This window comes from Cryptomeria japonica, chromosome 8 (assembly GCF_030272615.1).
Source record: "Cryptomeria japonica chromosome 8, Sugi_1.0, whole genome shotgun sequence".
Taxonomy (NCBI): domain Eukaryota; kingdom Viridiplantae; phylum Streptophyta; class Pinopsida; order Cupressales; family Cupressaceae; genus Cryptomeria; species Cryptomeria japonica.
Genome location: NC_081412.1, coordinates 245298902 through 245319820, shown reverse-complemented (window position 1 = coordinate 245319820; position 20919 = coordinate 245298902). Strand labels below are relative to the sequence as shown.

General features: G+C 37.5%; 1 protein-coding gene across 1 annotated transcript in view; it reads right to left on the bottom strand.

Moving 5' to 3' along the window:
* Positions 1 to 20919, bottom strand: part of LOC131049953 (uncharacterized) — a 245830-nt gene that overhangs the window by 54023 nt on the left and 170888 nt on the right. Inside the window, exon 28 of the mRNA XM_057984065.2 lies at positions 14183 to 14332. Within this exon, the coding sequence (XP_057840048.2) occupies positions 14183 to 14332 (150 nt within the window). The remainder of the gene's footprint in view (positions 1 to 14182; positions 14333 to 20919) is intronic.

Here is a 20919-nt window from a genome sequence, read left to right as displayed (position 1 = left end):
ACAACATCTTTCCGATCCCTAATTTAAAAGGTTAACATACCAAGAAATTCCTAACGAAAGATAATTTTAGTAAAGTAATTTTGGAATGAAAATTCTACCATAAAATTATCATCATCCTCTGTTTTCTCAGTTAGATATTTCAAGAGGACTATCAATCTATACTAATTTAATGATGTAACCGGCACACAAAGTGAGAGACAGGTATTGTACACCTCTCAAGTCTTGATTGTAAATGTTGTTCAATTTACAATTCAATATGCAAGATGTATTCTAATTTTATTCTTTATATCTATGTATTATCTATCACTATTATAATTCTAACTATCTTCTTTGTTTGGCAGGTAAGAGGAGTATTTATCGATTTCCATATCCTCTTCACAAATACCAAATGATATATATATGCAAGAGGGGAGGATCAAGCAGTGCCTTGACCGGTCATGTCTTATGGACATGACCGATCAAGACACTACTTGATCGCACCCTTTGATATATGTTATCAACCGGTGTTTAATTATTTACCAACCCGATATTAATCGGGGTTCACGTAACATAGTGTATATGCCAATCGATATTCACGATGGTGTGGGGGTGGCATATTAACCGATGTGAATCGGTGTCTATGTTAACCAACACCAATCACTAACTAAAGGTTATATACATTAAACAGTGCATACATTGCCACCCGATAACAACTCGATAATCATTATTCTATTTGCTGGGAACACATCCGATATAGATCGGGATAGATGGTTAACCTAATAACTATCGTTGATCACCAATGTGCCATGCTATAATATGATTATCGATATTGCTATAAATGAGGAATGATTATCAAATAAAATAGCTTGAAGTTTTTCTTAATGGCTTAATCGATAGGATAAGTGATTGAATGAGAGATTTCATTTATCTCTCATTCAATCATTTATCTTACCGTAGCTACCATGTATTAACACTCCCTCTTAGCTAGGTAAGATAAATGAGAGCAGTGTATCAAGCATCACAATTTAAATGATAGTTAGCATTCTTTACACAATCTAACTTACTAGGAAATCATATCACCTAATCACATAATATGAAGTATCACCTAAACACGTGATACAAAAATCAATCACATCAATCTTGTGATGATAGGATATCACCTTAGCACGTGATATCAGTATTGCCTAAGCACGCAATACTTAAGGATAATCATATGAGAAAATATTCCATTCTCATCTTTATCCAAGTTGTGGTAGGTGCACTAACATTTTATATAAATGTTTTACCACAACACAATCATGGCTTATCCATGACACACCAGAGATCCAACATGATTACTAGTTTGGACATTATAAGATCGTCACCTTATAATGTCCCCATACAAGTGTTCATTATCTTGAGAGATCGTCATCTCTTAGATATGAACGCAGGGGATAAGATCCAAAAATGTCCTATCATGACAAAGAAGTTTACACATTAAACATCTTATTGATATGTAAATAGATTACAAAGCAAATTACCTTTCTATCATACCTAAACCTTTTCTGAAGTGATCAACCTTCACTCAAGAAAGAGGTTTGGTCAGAATATCTGTCGTTTGATCTCTTGTAAAAACATATTCTAATTGAATCACATTTATGTCTACCATATCTCGTACATAGTGGTATGGGATCTTAATATGCTTGGATCTATCATGGAACACTAGATTAATTGAAATTTTTATGCAGCTCTCATTGTCACTATGTATAATAGTGGGTTTCATGGGTTCTCCAAACAACCCCACAAGCAACTTCCTAAGCCATACTGCCTCTCGAGCAGCCATAGAAGCTGCAATGTATTTTGCCTCGGTGGAGCTTTGAGCTACAGAGGACTGCTTCCTGCTGATCCAAGATATCATGGCTGAACCTAGACTGAAGCAACACCCTGAAGTGCTTTTTCTGTCAGTTACACTTCCAGCCTGTTGTGACCATTTCACACATCGCCCCATCGCAAATGGGGACCCCCTCTTTTTGATTGTTTTTCGTTCGTTTTCGCTTTCGTTTTTAGGATTTTGTTAGTCAGTTAGTCGTCTGGATTTAGGGTCAAGCCTTAGGGTTTTAAATTTTGTCTTTTCAAGCCAAAATCCAGTCGTTTTTGAGAGCTTTTTGAGCTTCCTTTCTAGGATGCAAATTTTGAATGTAATAAATTCGCCAAAATTGTCTAATTTTCAGTTGGAATGTTGATGCAGAGCTTTAATTTGTCTAAGTGTCGAAGGTGAAATGTGAATTTTTGTCCGATTGAATATTTTGACCAAATTTTGACCTTTTTGATTTTGATCCTAGGCATTGGAATTGATTTGTTTTCGCCTTGTAAAGTGTTAAAATGTGAAAAATTATGTTATTTTGGCCTGTAGGAGCAAAATCGCTCCTGTCCATCAGTGAAGGACGGGAGCTCTTTTCCAAATATCTCATTATTCTTGCAGAGTCCACACAAATTTCGAATTGTAAGTGATGAAGAACGGCGAGATCTTTCCATTGAATATAAATTGAAGATTTTCATGAGCACCAAAACGCCTCCAGGAGGAAAATCACTCCTGTCCCTCAGTGAAGGACCGGAGCTACAAACCAAATTTTGCCTTGTCCTTGCGAGATTTCGTTGACTCGATGATTTGAAGACGTCCAAAGGAAGATGCTTTACCAAATGAATATAATTTGAGATGCAAAAATGAAGGAGAATGACCTAGAATGACCAAATCGCTCCTGTCCCTCTCCAAGGGACCAGGGCGAAGTACCTTATAGCTCCCGTCCCTCTCCCAGGGACCAGAGCGATATCCTTCATTAGGCAAAATCCAGGCAAAAACCAAGGCAAGTTTACGTTCAAAAGCAAGAGAAAGCGTGAGATGAACCCATTGAATATAAATTGAATATTTTAAAACGTCCACAGGAGTCCCAAAAGGCCTAGTTCGCTCCTGTCCCTCAGGAAGGGACCAGAGCGATTTTTGGTATAAATGATTTTCTGGCCAAGTTACAAGCAATGTTAAGGCATGGACGAATGGAGTAGAGCATGACGAGTCCGGTGAATATAAATTTAGAACCTGATAAAGTGAAATAAGAGCCACAAAAGGAGGATCGCTCTTGTCCCTTTCCAAGGGACCAGGGCGATACAATGGTTATATTGCCTTTTGCTTAAGTTTGAAACCGACCCAAGTCAAGACAAGGAGGCAAAGGACATTTTAAGACGTCTTCATCAAGCACAAGCACTTAAAGGTTATCATAATGAAGAGATTTGCACTCTAAGACCTAGATCGCTCCTGTCCCTCAGGAAGGGACCAGAGCGATGTCAAGTATATTGGTCATTTCAGGCAAGATTTACGTAAGATCAAGACTTCGCAAGGTTACACAAGGTCCAAGGCGTTCTTTGAAGATCGCATGCAAGAGTTTTTGGATGTCCAAACGTTGCTAGTCAAGCTAAAAGCTCACATCGCTCCTGTCCTTTGGACAAGGACCAGGGCGATCCTATCAAAAGCACGCATATTCCTTCAAGATCAAAGCTAGGCGAGGATGAATAAGGTGAAGGACGGCGTTTGGAAGACATCACAACAAGGATCGAAGTTAGAAGTTGCCAAGGACAAGAGGAAAACATGGATCGCTCCTGTCCCTCTCCAAGGGACAAGGGCGATGATCCCTTTAAAATGTCCAAACACATCATGAAGACAAATGGATCGAGCGCAAAAGGAATGAGCATAGATGTTATTCGCTAACAATGAAAGATCGAGGAGCAAAGATGCATATTGAACGTGGAAATTTGGAGATCGCTCCTGTCCCTCTCCAAGGGACAAGGGCGATGAACACTCAAAAGGCATTTAAGTACGCATGCAAGATGATCAAATTCGAAGGACTCATCATGATGATCAATATTGAACGTGGAGATGAAGGAGTTGAATGTGAAAAATGCAAAATCAAGACAAAATAATGGATCGCTCCTGTCCCTCTCCAAGGGACCAGAGCGATGAGGTACGTCCCCTTTGTTTTCATAGTTTTGGCGCCAAATAAACATTTCAAATTTTCCTTAAATGCTAAAATCGATAAAAATTGAAAATCTATTTTAAATTGGCATTTAATATGGCGTTGATCTTTATTAATTATTTTTGCCTTTATTAAAATCGAAATTTGCAAATAAAAAACGTAAGGCATTTAATAATTAATTAATTAATTAATAAAAATCGCATGGAGCGCTCATGTATCCAAGTCGGCCTTGTTATTTTGATTAAAAATCATTTTAAAAAAGTGGTTTTATCTCCAAGTCGGCCTAAGGGATGAAAGGGTGAAAGCGCTATATATGGAGGGTGAGAGATATCATTTTCACATAATCATTTTTATTCTACATGCGAATTGAGGAAAGCAAAGAAGGTGCGAAGTGTGCTTGAAGTGTGGAGTGCGAATTACGTTGAAGACCAAAGGTGGCGCTTAATTATCTAGGGTGATGCGAACTTGAAGATCCATTTGGGCGAATTTGAAGATCACATCAAAGGCGAATTTGCTAAAGACTTGAAGATCACGTTGAAATCCAAAGGTGGCGAAGTCGATCTTTTGAGGAGATAACATTGAAGATCATTTTTACCTCAATTTTGTCTAGGCGATCTTTTCCTTTTTGCATTCTAGAGTTAGCTCTCTATTGAGGTATGGCGATTTGATTTTATTGCTTTATTTATTGATCGTCATATTTTAAATTTTGAAAACTTGAATTTTGAATTTCCTTGCTCGATCGTTGTTTTTTTTAGGAAATGATAACTCTAGAGACTTATCATGAGGTTTCCTAAGAACTTTATCTCTCTAATCAACGTTATTTATTGCAAAATGTAGTTCTTATAATGAAATGTTGTGTAGGTATGGCGACCCCGAAGGCGGGAGCATCCACCAGTCGCTCAGCTCTCATGAAAGAAGATCAGAAGACCGAAGAAGTGGAGACCAAGATCGTGTCGAAGTGGAACAACATTGGAGATACAAACTTGGGGAACTTTAGCACGAAGAAGTTTCGAGAGGTCCCCTACATTGGCAAGCCATCACCTGTCGCCCGGAGAATAATAGAGAGTGGCATCATCAAGGCGGCCGGTTTTCCTCCAGCTATTCAGTGCCACGAGTTGATGATCGAGTGTGCCCGTAACTACAATCCACAGTCCAGGACAATTGTGTCCAATGAGGGAAACACTTTGGCGTACCTTTCAGAGGAAGCTATAAGTGAAGCTTTCCATCTTCCAGAGCATAGGGACATGATATATAAGAGCATTGAAGGAGCCAGATCAGTGTACGATGATGATCCAGATGCTTGCCTAAGCATAATCAACAAGAACTGGCTACTTAAGAGTCGTCCCCGTCTAAGCAAGGTACCGAACACACCGCATCGGATTGATTTCCAGGAGGAGTACAGAGATTTGATTACTATGCTCAACCGAGTTATAGGAGCACCTCATGCCTTCTATTTTGAGAAGTGGATGTTTTACTTCATCCAGGTGATTGTTCAAGGAAAGGGTACGATACATTGGGCTAGGATAATTAGCCATTGCTTAGACGTACAGTTGAGGAGACTCAGGGCTACTAAGTCCTTCCACATGAGTTCATACGTCATTTATGCTTTGATCAGGAGTGTTGAGTACGCAGGACTACCTCACAGAGGAATGATTGGAAGAGGACCCGACGAGGTCAGAGCTTGTGAATCCTATGCCTACTTGCATCATCCGCCAGGGAAAAACTACAAGTTAGTTAATGATACTTTCACGATGAACATCACAAGGACGTTGCAAGGTGGGATTCACAACAGATTATCTCAGGATGCCCAGGAATTCATCAAAAGGTACGGTGCTTGGTTCATTCAGTTTCCCAAATTCACTTACATTAGAGTGCATGGATGTCCTTTACCTCCATACATGTTGCCGAGGTATCCGACAGACAGAATTGTGTTACTTGAGGTAACAAGGCAGTTGGCAGCATATGTGAAGGCATTCAGACACAGACATCAGAATGGAGTCCAAGTACCTATTATTTTGGGTAATTCAGTTGAGGTATGTCCTAATGTCTTAGCCATGGATGACGTAGAGAAGGAGTTAGCCTTGTATTCTTTTTTATCTTTTGCTTGGAGAAATAGCTTTGATCCACATGGACATTTGGAAGAGACGGTCGGTAGAAGATTTAGACATGAGCACCAAATTGAGGATTTTATGATGAACCTCCTAGATGATCTCGAAGTGAAACGAAAGATACATTCTAGATTGCCTTTGGATTTCATCAGGAAATGCAGGATTTACAGAGTGGCCGACCAAGCTCAGGACAATGGCAGACACGTCCAGTCTTCCTATGATAGAGAAAGCAAAACAATAAGGTTGGATTGGAATGAGCCTGAAGTCGTGGATTTAGATGCTTTGATGGCACCAGTCTTGTCTTGTACTCGCAGATGGGTAGACGTTCAGCATCAGAAGTTGAGAGAACAAGGCATAGCTATGTCTTTTACTTTGGAAGAGAAACCAGCCGAAGGTGGAGCCAGTGTTAGTGAAGGCAATCCCAATCCTAGGAATTCAGGTGAAGGTAACCTTCGATGTGCCAGTGAGGGCAATCTCCATCCGAGAGGATCGAAGAGAAAGGAAAGATCAAAAAAGAAGGAGTCTTCCAAGAAAAAGCAGGGTGCCAACAAAGATCAAACACCAGGTACTTCTTCCAGACCAGAGGATAGAACAATTCGAGTGGAAGAATCCATGGAGTCGATGGTACAGAATGACAGGCAGGAGGAAGGGCAGGCACAGCATGTTTCGTCAGATGGATCTCTCCAAGACTATGAGTTAGAAGAAGATAATGAAATAACATCTCCTCCCAGACAAGAAGAAATAGTACATAAAGAAATTCAAGTTCAAGAGACGAGATCGAATATCCCAGATTGGTTGAAGGAAAGATTGACTAAGGTGATCGTAATTGAGGACGAGGACAATGCAATCGATTTAGAGAGCCTTGTTGGATGTTCACATGAAGTAACAGAGAAGAGGAAGGCTACAAAGATGTCCAAGACGATTCGAGATGAGACTGGATCTAGGAAATTGCAGATAGCTACACCGGCAGCAGACAAATATGAGGGTGAGATCCTAGCAGAGGATTATGATATACAGACTATTGAGTTAGGACCATCCACAGCAGAGCAGACTTTAGATGATGCCACCGACACATTTGAGGCATTGAAGGACAAGTTTAGAGAAGAAGTGGAAAAGAATAGAAAGCTTGAGAGAGAGAGAGGTGCATGGAGGACATATTTCAGTCACATCAATGAACCTTTGGGACGTCAAGATCCAGTTAGATCACCAGTGCAGGCATTGCCCCTTCAATCGATCAATGAAGCAGAAAGATTCAGGAACCTGGTCCAGCGTACATGTAGTTGGATGGATAGATCTCATACAGTGGCCATAGAGTTTGTTACAAGGATGACGAAGATTATTCATCAGGCTATCCAAGTTCTTGAGATAATCCACAGATTGATGGCAACAGTAGCTGCATTTGCCCATACCAAGGACGTTGTCATCCCTGTCTTGAAAGTAATAAGACATACATCCAGAAGAATTTTAGCGCAGGAGAGGATCTTGGAGGGTGATTCTCACAGTTTGTTCCAGTGGTCAACCTTACTCCATATAAAGAGTGTTCTCTTCGAGGACATCAGTGTTAGATGTGGTCAAGTTGAGGAGGTGATCAATCCGATCCAGGACAGAGTATTTGAGGTACTTCGTACCATTCTTGGCAGAAGGATCGAGGTCGAGACAGATGTGGATATGCCGGAATTTGAGGATAGAATCAAGATCATCTTTCGCAAGGACGCAGATGTTACAGATGAGCAGTATGATCAGATGTATGCCACCATGCTCCTGATTGATAGAACGAAGGAACTTGAACCTACTTGGGACGCAGCTCTTCTAGATGCATTCGATCAGATCATCCACTTAGAAGAGAGTATCAAGAATCTTCCCGAGATTCCAATCACAGAAATCGAAGGAATCGTGACAAAATTCATTGCATATGCTAAGAAAGAGAATTGGAAAGGGAATAAGATTCTAGATGAAAGGTTGTTACAGATGACATGACATCTTATTTCTCATTGGTTGATAGCTCCTAGGTTTTTGTGCCAAATTTAATATTTGGCTATGTATTTAATATTGTTCAGTAAAAAGGAGGTCATTTATAACAAACCCTAATTAGGGTTTAGGTGTCATGATCTTGTCCGTTGATTTACTTTCAATCTGGACCTTTCATTGTAACTGGAGATGCTATTTATACCCCCATTTTTCATTTCATTTGAATAATAGTCAATAGTTGATGTAATAGAGAAGAGAGATTAAAGCTAGAAGCAATTTTATTTTGTAGCAAGATTGAGTCTTGAAGAGAGAAATTCAAGCAATTGTTGTACATGATGACTTGGAAATCAATAAAATATTGAAGTTATGGTGTTTTGTTGCAAATTTCTTGAGTTATCTTCATGGTTGTTTGATATACTTGAATCGTGCTCAATCGAAGTAGTTTGTTAATTTGAAAGACTAAGTGTGAGATTTGATATTTGGTAGGATTCGCAATCCAAACCACTAGCTTCTTGCTGATTGTAGGAACGCCTTGCGTGGTCGACTGGAGAACACTTTGAGTCCTTAATCTTCAATTATCATTGTGTCTTGGATATGTACCTTCGTAGTAGTGTCCTTGGTCTTTGATGCATTGAATATCATTATATTACCTTAGAAGATCGCACTAATTTCAATTGAGTTGTTATCTTATGGCAAAATTGAAGTTGGTTGAGTCTTGCCAAATCTCGTCCATGCTAAGTCATTCATAGGGTTAGGCTAGATTAGACCTCTTAAACCCTATCTTTTTGCTTTTTTTGAAAATTCCTTTTAGTTTAGTAAAATCTTCGAACTTTGAATACGTAAGACCCCTTGGAGGAAACAGCAAATCACATCATACCACTAAAAAAGCTTGTCCACACGTGGAGACCCCACTAAAAGAACCTTGGAGTCTACCTAACTGATCCTTTACGCGAATCTTCAGCAGTTAGAGACTATTTTCTCAAGAGAGGATAAGATGCCTATTGGTATTTTATTCTGTGTATGATGGTGTACAAAATACACGTCAACACAGCCCAATCTGAATCTGTAAATCCATGTATGTCTATATCAACTTTCTCATATTTGAGACCAAGGTTTAGGGTACCTTGTAGGTATCTCATGATGTGCTTTACTGCAACCAGATGTATCTCCTTGGGTTCACACATGAACTGACTTAAGGCATTAACTGCATAACAAATATATGGCCTTGTATTCACTAGGTACATTAGGGACCCAAACATCTATCTGTATTGAGTAGAGTCAGTGGGTTGTGACTCTGTTGCTGCTTCCTTAAGTTTATGTAAATTGGTTTCCATAGGAGAAAGTCATGGGCCTACAGTTTAGCATTCCGAATCTCTTCAAAATATCCAATGTATACTTTCATCGATTTAGTATAATATTGTCAGAATTCTGCCATACTTCCAATCCTAGGAAATAATGAAGGAGTCCTAAGTCCTTCATATCAAATTCTTTGGATAGATCTTTCTTGCATTGATCTATAAGATGATCATTTCATGTGATTAATAAGCCATCAACATATAAAATCAACATTAGCATATCACTTTTATTTCTTTTGTAATAGAGATTAGGATCTGCATCATTTTTAGAGAAGCCTAGTCCTGAGAGATAGGTGTCAATTCTATCATACCAGGCCCTAGGAGCATGTTTAAGCCCATAGAGAGCTTTCTTGAGTCTACATACATAAGACTCTGCATTATAAATTTCAAACCCTTCAGGTTGCTCTATGTAGACTTCTTCTGAGATCTCACCATTTAGAAATGTTGTCTTAACATCCATCTAGAGTACCTTCCACCCCTTTGCTGCTGCAATGGCTAATACAGCTCTTACTGATGTATACCTGGCAACAGGTGCAAAAGTTTCTTCATAATCTATTCATTCATAAGGGCGACATAGCTAGTGAATTTATTAGGCCTTTTGCTTTCCCTGAAGGTTCCTGAAGGAGCAACAAACTTCTGAGCTTCTGCTACAGTCTTGGTGGCCCATAGTGGTCTTTTCTTGAGGTTTTCTCTAGGTGGACTTTGAGTTTCACTTATAGTTTCCTCAGGATTCTCCCTCTGAAGCTCAGGCATAGGATCTCTATCTCTGCTAGGGGTGGGGATATAGACTTCAGTGTCTAAAGAGCTTTGGGCTCTTTTGAATGCTAAGTCTTCTTCAAAGATCACATCCCTGCTTAGTTCAATATTCTTTTGACCAGGTATATAGATCCTGTAAGCTTTTGAGGTTTCACTATATCCTACAAAGATTCCCCTTTTTCCAGAAGGCTCTAATTTTAATATTTTCTCCTTAGGTACATGAATATAGACAGGGCATCCAAATATCCTAAGGTGGCTGATATAAGGTTTTGATTTAGTAAAGACTTCCTCAGGGGTCTTATCTTCAAGATGAAAGTGAGGACATCTGTTTTGAATGTATACAGCAGTGCTAGTTGCTTCTGCCCAAAGATTGATATTTAGATTCTGATCAAGAATCATAGCTTTGGCAGCTTCAACGATTGTCCTATTTTTCCTTTCAGCTATCCCACTTTGTTGAGGGTTATAAGGTATTGTTAACTCCCTCTTAATCCTTGAATTTTTACAAAACTCTTTAAATAATTCTGATGTGTAGTCCCCCCCATTATCAGTTCTTAGGGTTTTAATTTTATTTCCTATGTAATTTTCTATTAGTGATTTGAATTCTTTAAACATATTAAGGATCTCTTTTGATTCTTTACATTTTAGAAAGTAGATCCAAGTTTTCCTAGAGTAGTCATCAACAAATATTACATAATACAAAAATCCCCCCAATGAAGGTATGGACATAGGTCCACATACATCAGAATGAACTAACTCTAAAATTTTACTTGTTTTCCTACTACTATTTTGAAAAGCACCCTTAGTATTTTTACCTAGGGCACATCCTGTGCATGCCCTTGAATGATATTGCTTTAACTTAGGTAAACCTGTGACAAGGTCTCCCATTGATGATAAAGCTCTGAAATTTAGGTGGCCTAGTCTTTTATGGCAGATTTCATTTGCATCTGTAGTTTCATGAATTAGGGCTAAGTTGGGCTCTGTGCATAGCTCATACAAGTAGCCTTGTCTTTGACCAATTGTTTTAGCTTTCTTGATGGATGTGTTCTTTGGCCAAGCCAATACTTTGTTGTCCATAAAGGTTACTCTGTATCCATTGTCTTCCAGTGTTGATATTGAGACTAGATTTCTCTTGATACCTGGAACATATAGTACTCCTCTAAGTTGTAATGATACACTCGACTTTAGTTTGATGGTGCAGGTTCCAACTTCTTTGACTGGATGTGTAGAGTCATCTCTGATATTTACTTCCTCATCATTCTCCTCTTTCATGGAGTCCAGTACTTCTCTGAATCCTATGATGTGTCTGGATGAGCCACTGTCGATCACCCAAGAGTTCACTTTGTTTGATGCTTGGTTTGTGAGTGTTGAATAGAGCACGTACTTCTCAGAGTCCTCTTCCCTTTTAGATTTTCCTATTTTGGCAAATGTGGCTTGCTTAGCTCTTTCTGGACATTTGGCAACATAGTGCCCAAATTTGTCACATTTGTAACACTGAATCTGAGAAAGGTCCTTCTTGAAGGTGTTCTTGCCGTGACAACTTTTTCTCTTCCTAAATTGCTCCTGCTTGCTTTTCTTGTTTGAGTTTGTATTTAGAACTTGAAGATCTTCATCAATATTCTTCTATTTGATCCCTTTCTTATTTTGCCTTGATTCCTCTTGGAGACAGTTAGCCTTTAGCCTATTGAATTTTGGGAATTCATCCCTTGCACTGATGCCTTGGACGAATGTTTCCCATATGCTGGGTAACCCATCTAGAGCAATGAGGGTTAATTCTTTGCTTTGGATCTCATATCCAAGGGTTGCCAGTTCATCCCTTAGGGCAGATATTCGCATGAAGTAGGCATTGATTGATTCTCATTTTATCATGGCTATATGATTTATTTCTCTTTTTAAAGCCAAAGTTCTACTGGCATTAGATATCTCAAAAGCGCCTTCAAGTGCTTTGAACATGTTGAAGGTTGTTTCATGTTTCCTTATAATGGGCATGATATTGTTTCTTACCCCATCAACTATGATTTTAATAGCCTTATCATTTCCTTCTCTCCAAATTGCTTTGTCAGGTTCAGTCTCAGGTTCTGCAGTTTTAGTCTTTACAAATGATTCGACTTTATTTTCTTTTAGAATCATTTGAATTCTGAATTTCCATGCGGAGTAGTCATCACCTCCTCCAAGTCTGTCTTCAAATCTGATAGTGCTAGCCATTGAGAGAATTGTGATGTTGAATATATGCTTGATTTGAATTTTACGTAAAATTGAACAGCCTCAGGTTCGATTTAACTATAGCTCTGATACCATGTAAATGTTGTTCAATTTACAATTCAATATGCAAGATGTATTCTAATTTTATTCTTTATATCTATGTATTATCTATCACTATTATAATTCTGACTATCTTCTTTGTTTGGCAGGTAAGGAATATTTATCGATTTCCATATCCTCTTCACAAATACCAAATGATATATATATGCAAGAGGGGAGGATCAAGCAGTGCCTTGACCAAACATGACCGATCAAGACACTACTTGATCGCACCCTTTGATATATGTTATCAACCGGTGTTTAATTATTTACCAACCCGATATTAATCGGGGTTCACGTAACATAGTGTATATGCCAATCGGTATTCACGATGGTGTTGGCGTGACATATTAACCGATGTGAATCGGTGTCTATGTTAACTGACACCGATCACTAACTAAAGGTTATATACATTAAACGGTGCATACTTTGCCACCCGATAGCAACTCGATAATCATTATTCTATTTGCTGGGAACACATCCAATATAGATCGGGATAGATGGTTAACCTAATAACTATCGTTGATCACCAATGTGCCATGCTATAATATGATTATCGATATTGATATAAATGAGGAATGATTATCAAATAAAATAGCTTGAAGTTTTTCTTAATGGTTTAATCGATAGGATAAATTATTGAATGAGAGACTTCATTTATGTCTCACTCAATCATTTATCTTACCGTAGCTACCATGTATTAACATTGATGACTAGTAAGTGTTTGTACAAAAATATACTTATAAGCTTCAATGCACAAACACAATGAATGCGTCAAAACTTTTATAAGTACATTAAAATCTCATTCTCCATTAGTCACAAAACAATTAGAGCTTCCAGATGTTCTTCAGTCGCCATTCTATTCATTGAAAGATTAAGGAATAGTAAAATATAAACAATTTATAGTTTGTTATATTTTTCCTCTGAACACATGCATGGCCCTTACAAATTAAAACCAAGGATTTTTGGACCAAACAATAAAAATTTAAGGCAACCCATGCTTAAAAAAATCTACAAAATAGTATTTAAGAAATTTGTAGGTGGCCCCAAAGGAAGTTCAGGAAAAGATGGGCCAAATAGGTCACAACGACATTGAGGTGTTAACACTTATTTTAGAAAAGTGGCCATCCTTAAGAACAACAAAGAGGTTGTAGGCTAGCAACAATCTAAAAAAAATTCTAGGTAGAGGAACTGTAGATACAAATTTAAGTGTTAATATGCTCAAGATTTAAAAAATACAAATGCTGATAATAAAAGGAATTTCATTTTTACATATGCTGGCTAATTCTTTTTTGAGAAACACAAGTTGATTCTGATTGTTAAAGCAAAGAAGTCAGTTGAAACAAAACTGTAACAATTCAGATTCCAACTAGACTAAAAGGCTATTTCTTTGGAGCCAATGTTGAAGTTAATATTTCTCTATCTCAAATCTAGGATGATGAATTCACAATAGCAAACTGCAAAATTTATAACATGAAAATTGGTAGTTGTCACATAGTTGCTCAATTTATATACAAAACATGAAATATATGCTGCCAACATGAGATTATTTCAAACATTTCAAACGATTTTGTAAGATAGCAAAATAAATAACCAAGACAAATTGGATAAAAACATATATGCAATTTCTTTACAAACAAAAATATAAATTTTCAGCTCAAGAAAATAAAGTAGAAGGAAAATAAATAATTATCTTTGAAAATGTTTTCCACACCTGATCATCAGGAGGACAATATGTAGCATTGGGAAATTTTCTACAGCATCCAAAAGCTTCTGGCGATAGCCATACCAGAAAATCATCCAGCCAAGATGCAGCAGGACTTGCAATGTAGCTGGAATCTGGCGTTATAGCAGCTCTTGATATCTGTGTTACAAAATGCAATCAAGAATTATTTGCAATTACTTTAACCAATAAGATATTTTTATACTAATATTGGTGAATAATATTATAACTTCACAAAACAATAATCTATATCATAACAATTCTTCCTTCCAGAAAAGACACTCTAGCTAACATTATCCTTCCCATTTTCAACAAACACAATTTCTCGGGGTAGTTTCATTTATCAAAAGAGCTTAATTTCCAAACATTACGAAGAATTGTAGTTACTCCCGTAGAATTGGCTCATCAAACTTTCTGTGAAAGGCTGACTAAAATTTACCATCCCTAAAATCAGGAAACAAGAAAGAGCATTTGAGAAAACAATCTAAGATTCAAACTTTAAAAAATGTAGACTACTTAACAAAATGTAATTAAAATACATGTTATCACGTCATTATAAGCACTAAAGGTCTATGTATAGACATTATATGAATATCAGATATCTAGTAGTAAGATCCAAGGAAACCATCAGTTGAACCGTACATTACCTGGGCAAGCATCCACGGGCCTAAATCACCCATCCCTGTCCCGAGGACGTTTCGGGGACACGGGGATGGCCAGGGGACGCGGGGGCAGCAGTGTGCATTGTTTTCCTGTATTTTAATATCGTAGTTGAAAATGAAAGTATATGGCAGCAGTGTAGCCTTTGGCCATTTTGTATGTTATAATTTTAATATCACATGCATATTGACAATGAATCCTGAATTATGAACGCATATTGAGTATTGACAATGAATTTTGAACACAAACGTTGTAAGTTAAAACTTAAGATTCTATAATGTTTTCATATGCGTGCTATATCCATGTTTTCATATGAATATAATGTATATATGCATGCTTTATCCATGTTTTCATATGAAAATTTAAAATTTCCCTAAATATTTTAAATTTTCCCTATATTTTATATAGCCGTCCCCTAGCCATCCCCAAAATTGGCAAAAGTATCACCATCCTGAACCTCATCCCCCCATCCTGGAAACTCGGGGGAACGTAGGTTGAACCCTAATAACAGCTGCCTTACTGCTAAACATTTTGCCTCAAACTAAAAAGTTCTTAAGAGTCAACTCTTGATTCTCAAAAATCTACATAGATTTAAGATACAGAACTGAAACAAATTCTTGGAGTTCCTCACCACAACACTGAAGAAATTGCAATTTTAGTGCTAGTTCATGCAGATATTCACTACCCATAAAGGTTGAACTTTACTGATCATAGTGATATCAGTTATCATATCCTCGCAGTGATTTGAGGTATAAACCTTACCAATATGGGAGAGCATCAATACACCTAAAATTGAACATGGTTAAATATAAGTAGTTGCCATCAAAAGACAAATAATGCTTTTGGGACATCCTATCACATGTGCCTCTTAATCCACATATAAATAACCTATGACCCTATTCATTTCTTCCTGTCTATTAATATTATATTAAATATGTAGATATCATGTATTTGTCCTATATGTACGTGGCAGATACATTAGATATCATATATTGCTCACCTTTCACAATTAGAATGAAAAACTTAAAGATATTGCCGAACAAATATCTGCAAGAAAGAATTTGAGAGGCGTAATTCTATTTCATCATAGATTGTGGCAAAGAAAAGCTACAAATTTTGTGATCACTCAGTTGTTCCCCACCATCTTATATGCTTTGCAGCTTTTATAACTTGCTGCAAACAGTCCTAAAAGACTGAAACACTGTAAAGGTTTCTGCCCACAACCTCACTCAACAGTGTCCCATTTATATCTAAGGTAATTTTAAAATATAACATATTTAACATTCCTATGCATCATTCTCTAACCTTTATGCAATCGCGCATTTGTGTAAGTTGTGCAAAACCTAGTTGAAGAAGGCATTTAACAAAGGCAATACAAAAATGTATAACACTCATAACATGATATGGTATATAACTCATTTATGATCTATGCTCCAAGGATCCATAGGATGGGGCAGTATGGCAACACGTCTCAAAGACAGGGAAATCAAAGGCTCAGATTTTGCGATGGCATGTCAAGTAAGGGTCTACGGGTGGACTCCTAAATGGGATCAATAGGCAATGCTCCTCGCAGGAATCTGAGAACAAAGCCCCTAGTGAGGTTGGGGGCCAACAACCCTCACAAAGATCTGAAGACAAGTTACCCAAATGTTGGAGTAATAGCTGACTACACAACTTCCTCAAGATCCCTACAAGACAAAATAGCTTCCACAAGAGAGAATGGCAAGATAACTTGCATAACAATGCATAGATTGATAATGGTTGAATATGAATACAAATGTGCATAGGCCTTCCTTATATAGGAAAGAGATGATGAGGTAGGTACAACTCCCTTTGATATAAAATTAAATGCATGATGCAATATAATAAATGCCTAAAGCATATATTAAATAATGAGACATGGCCTCATATCTTCTAGAATGCGACCTAGGATAACTAACATAATCCTATGAACATTATTAAATGACATATTACATAAAGGAACTTTATGACAACTAGCTTATGCCAACTAAGCCTAAGTGAGCTTAATGTGTAAATAATATTTGGTCTAACACCAATAAGGTCAAAGACAAGTGCCCAAATCAAGGCCTTTAAAACTACACAAACCTTCAAGAAGCACACCATTTTTAAAAATTCATCACTACGTATTTTGCAACATCAAGTCCTTACTATTTATAACCAAATCTTCATTCTTTAGTAAAAAATTGTGAATGCTTAAGGTGTTAGGGCTATTGGCACAAACATTAAAAAATATATGTGATTTTTTTTTAAATGAACTTTTTGAGTTGAATGATAGTAGGGGCATTTGAGCATTTATGTTGAATTTAGGAAGGGTGAACGAGTCCCCTGCGGATCTAGGGGACATCTCAAAGTCTCCTTGAAATCTCCAAAACAAGGAAGCATTTTCCACAAGTCCTTGCATGTTGAAGACGTTCCTATCTTGAAAATCTTGTATGCATATTTAGATACTCAAAATATCTTGTTGGATATGGGAATGAAACTAGCCACAACTTGCCACCAACCCACATTATGCTTGGTTTTCCACGACATTTATTTTCTAGTCTTACAAAATGGTAACCAAGCTCAAAGGGGCTAAGGTCATCAAAAAATTTCAATCAACGTTTCTTTGGTTTTGCAAGAAGAGGTGTAGCAACATGGAGACAAAACTTCAAATGTCCCAAAATAATTTGCAACAGAGGTAGTGAGCAGCCAATGTGAGGTGGCTACTAAAATAACTTAAACTATACAACACTAAAATATGGAAAATTGAACACAATAAGCTAAATTTGTAGTTGCTAATCCTCTTTATTTAAAATATTAGGGTTTAAACAATGTTTAAATTTTTTTTTATATTTTATTTATTTTTATGCATGCAGCATCCCCTTGAAGTCCCTAAGTTCAAGGGAGATTCAAGACATCACCAACAACCACAAGAACATATCCTTGTTTAACATTAGTAACATAATAGCATTACACTTACACGACATTATCATAGTGCGACATAAGTCTAAATGGGAAAAACACAATGTTCCACAAGGACACGTCCCCCACCCCTCCAAAACCCTATCTTCTAGGACAGGGATGACTGAGACACGAGGACAGGTTGGGGACATTCCACGGCTGTTAGAATGCTAGAAACTCCGCACGAACAACTCAACATCTTCTAACCTAGGACATCAAAAAAAGTTATTTTTTCATTTCTTTATTTTTTATTGATTTCCGTGCCTAGGGTTGAGCTCTAATGGCAAGTAGACTCCCTCCAAGCCCTCTAAGCTTTACAAAACACTCCCAAATACTCATTTGTTCCTCAAATTTGGTTTTCTAAGTTTTCCAACAGCTAGGTGAAAAGAAGAGAAAAGAGTGAGTGAAGGAGTCAAGTGAGATTAAGGTGTTGCAAGTGCAATAGGGGTGAGAAGGAGCAAGAAGAGGAGGAGGAGGAGGATTCTACGTCAACTTGGAGGGATTTTCCAAGCACAAAGTAGGTTTCTATGACTGTTTTGTCAAAAAAAGTTGTTGTTTTTTTGTAAGTTTCATTTTTAAAATATAATTTGATGTTGAATCTTGACTACAAAATGAAAAATGAACAATGAATATTGAAATGAATCTATAAATATGCATTTGCAGCCCTCTTTGTGAGATTTTTAATCATAATTCCAAAAACATGGCTGCAAATGCATATTCGTAGATTAATTTCAATGTTCATTGTTCAGTTTTCATTTTGTCATCAAGATTTGACATCAAAATCTAAATTTTATTTTCAAGTTTGTTAAACTAGGTTGAAACTAGGCACTTGTGGAATTTATATTGTTTATTGCAATGTCACAATGGGCACTCGTGACATGAGTGAGGTTGAGAGAAAGGTTCATACTCATAGTGAAACCGAATCTAAATATGAACCTGAGGCTGAAAGGGGAGACCATGGGGCTGATCTTGAAGGCCAAACTAGTTCCATGGCAAGTGCAACAGCTAATATAGAGTGTCCCTCCACATAACTAGTAGAGTATGCTAGGGGTCCTTTTGACCATAAATCTCCTCTCAAACAATTTGCAACAAAATTACCAAGTAGGCCGGGGACAATTTATGGCACAAGTGGAAATGCAACTTTTGTGTTGTAGAATGGTATGGCAATATTACTACAGTTGATACGCACAATATACTTATTCGAGGGAAAGGTGTGGAATATGTTCTTTTTTGGCACAAACGACAAACCTCAAATAGAGAGCTTAGATAAACAAGCTATGGGGTATTCCTAATGACAATGCAACTACACCTATGCCTACTACTTTGTCTCATAGGGTAGATGTTCAACAAAGCCAACCATAGAGTTTTAGTCATTGTGAACAAGACTAGAAGTGATGGCAGGTTCTTCCAGTGCCATTGCCCAGGCAGGAGTGGATCAAGGGAAACGTACATTGCAAAGTAACCCCATAGCTGATATGTTCAATGTGCAGCTAAAGGATGAGATAGATGATGCCATTAGCAAGTTCTTCTTTGCCAATGGCATCCCATTTCATGTAGCTTGATCTCCTCATTATAGGGAGATGATGTCAATGGTAACAAGGAGAGGACCATCATATGTGCCACTAGGTGAGACAAAATTGAGGACTGCGATCTTGGATAAGAACTATTCCAAGATCAATGTGTCGATGGAGGAGATGAAGGAATGTTGGGTGAAGACTAGATGCAATATAGTCATGGATGGGTAGATGGACATTAGCCATTGTCCACTCACCAATATCATGGTTACATGTACAGAGGGCCCATACTTTCTTAAGGCAATTGATTGTACAGGGCATCACAAAGATGTTGATTTTCAGTTTCAAGTCCTCAAGAAGGCTATTACGGAGGTTGGGCCACAAAATGTTGTCCAAGTAGTGACAGATGTAGCACATGTGAGCAAAGATGCAGAGAAACTTGTTGAGGCAGCTTACAGACATATTTGGAGGACTCCATATTGTGTGCATGCCATGAACAAAGCACTCAAGGACATGGGTAAGATTGAATGTATCAAAGCAATGGTTAGTGATGCTAGAAATGTGCAAATGTTTATCTGCAACCACCACACTTCACATGCACTCTTCTGGAATTTCTCTAAGGAGTTCTTAAACCTTGCTGAGAGCAAATATGCATCGTATTTCATTCTCTTGAACAAAATGATCGAGTTGCAAGAGTCACTTTGGAATGGATGGGGCGAGTCCAGGATACAGCAGGGGATGACTGTGAAGGATACAGTGAAGAGTGATGTGTTTTGGAGTAATGCCAAATATATAGTGTCCATCATTGCTCTAGTTGTCTAGGGCATTAGATATCGAGACACGAATGCACCCAACCTTGGAGAGGTGTATGAGTGCATTGATTTTATGCTTGACCAAATGAGGGTTGTCATACAAGAAAATAAACCATATTAGCTTTCTACAATGAGCACATTCAACCAATCATTCATTTGAGATGGGAGAGCCTCAACACTTCCTTGCACATGGCTGCCTATGCATTGAATCCTAAGTGGTACAAGACTAAGCCTGGTAGATTTATACTTATACGGGATGGTAAGGTGAAGGCGGGGTTCTTTAGGGCCATTGAGAAGATGTATTCTGAGGTTCTTAAGGGTTATATTTGAAAAATAAATTGAATGAATGATTCAATAATCGGATAATTACATTGAACGATATACACACGTATATATAGAGGTTACAAGACGATGTTCTATAATTAGAACATAACGTTAAAGTAAAAGATTAAAGAGCTAAACACTAAATTAAGCGTGAAAGCTAAATTCAACTTAAAAGCTAAATAAAGCTTAAAAGCTAATTAACTAAAAAGAAAAAGCTAAATGCTAAATAAAGCTTAAAAGCTAATTACATAATAAAAAGCTAACTTAATAAGCTAAATAAGTCGACAACTTAAAATAGAAGATGACCACTAAAAATAGAAGATGACCATTATAGAAGATATTAATATTATTTTAACACCCTCCCTAATGGTCATCATACTCAATACCCTACAGAAAACACTGCAGGTGTTATGATCACAGATGCAAAGAACACTCTGCTGCTATGGAGACCCTCCGA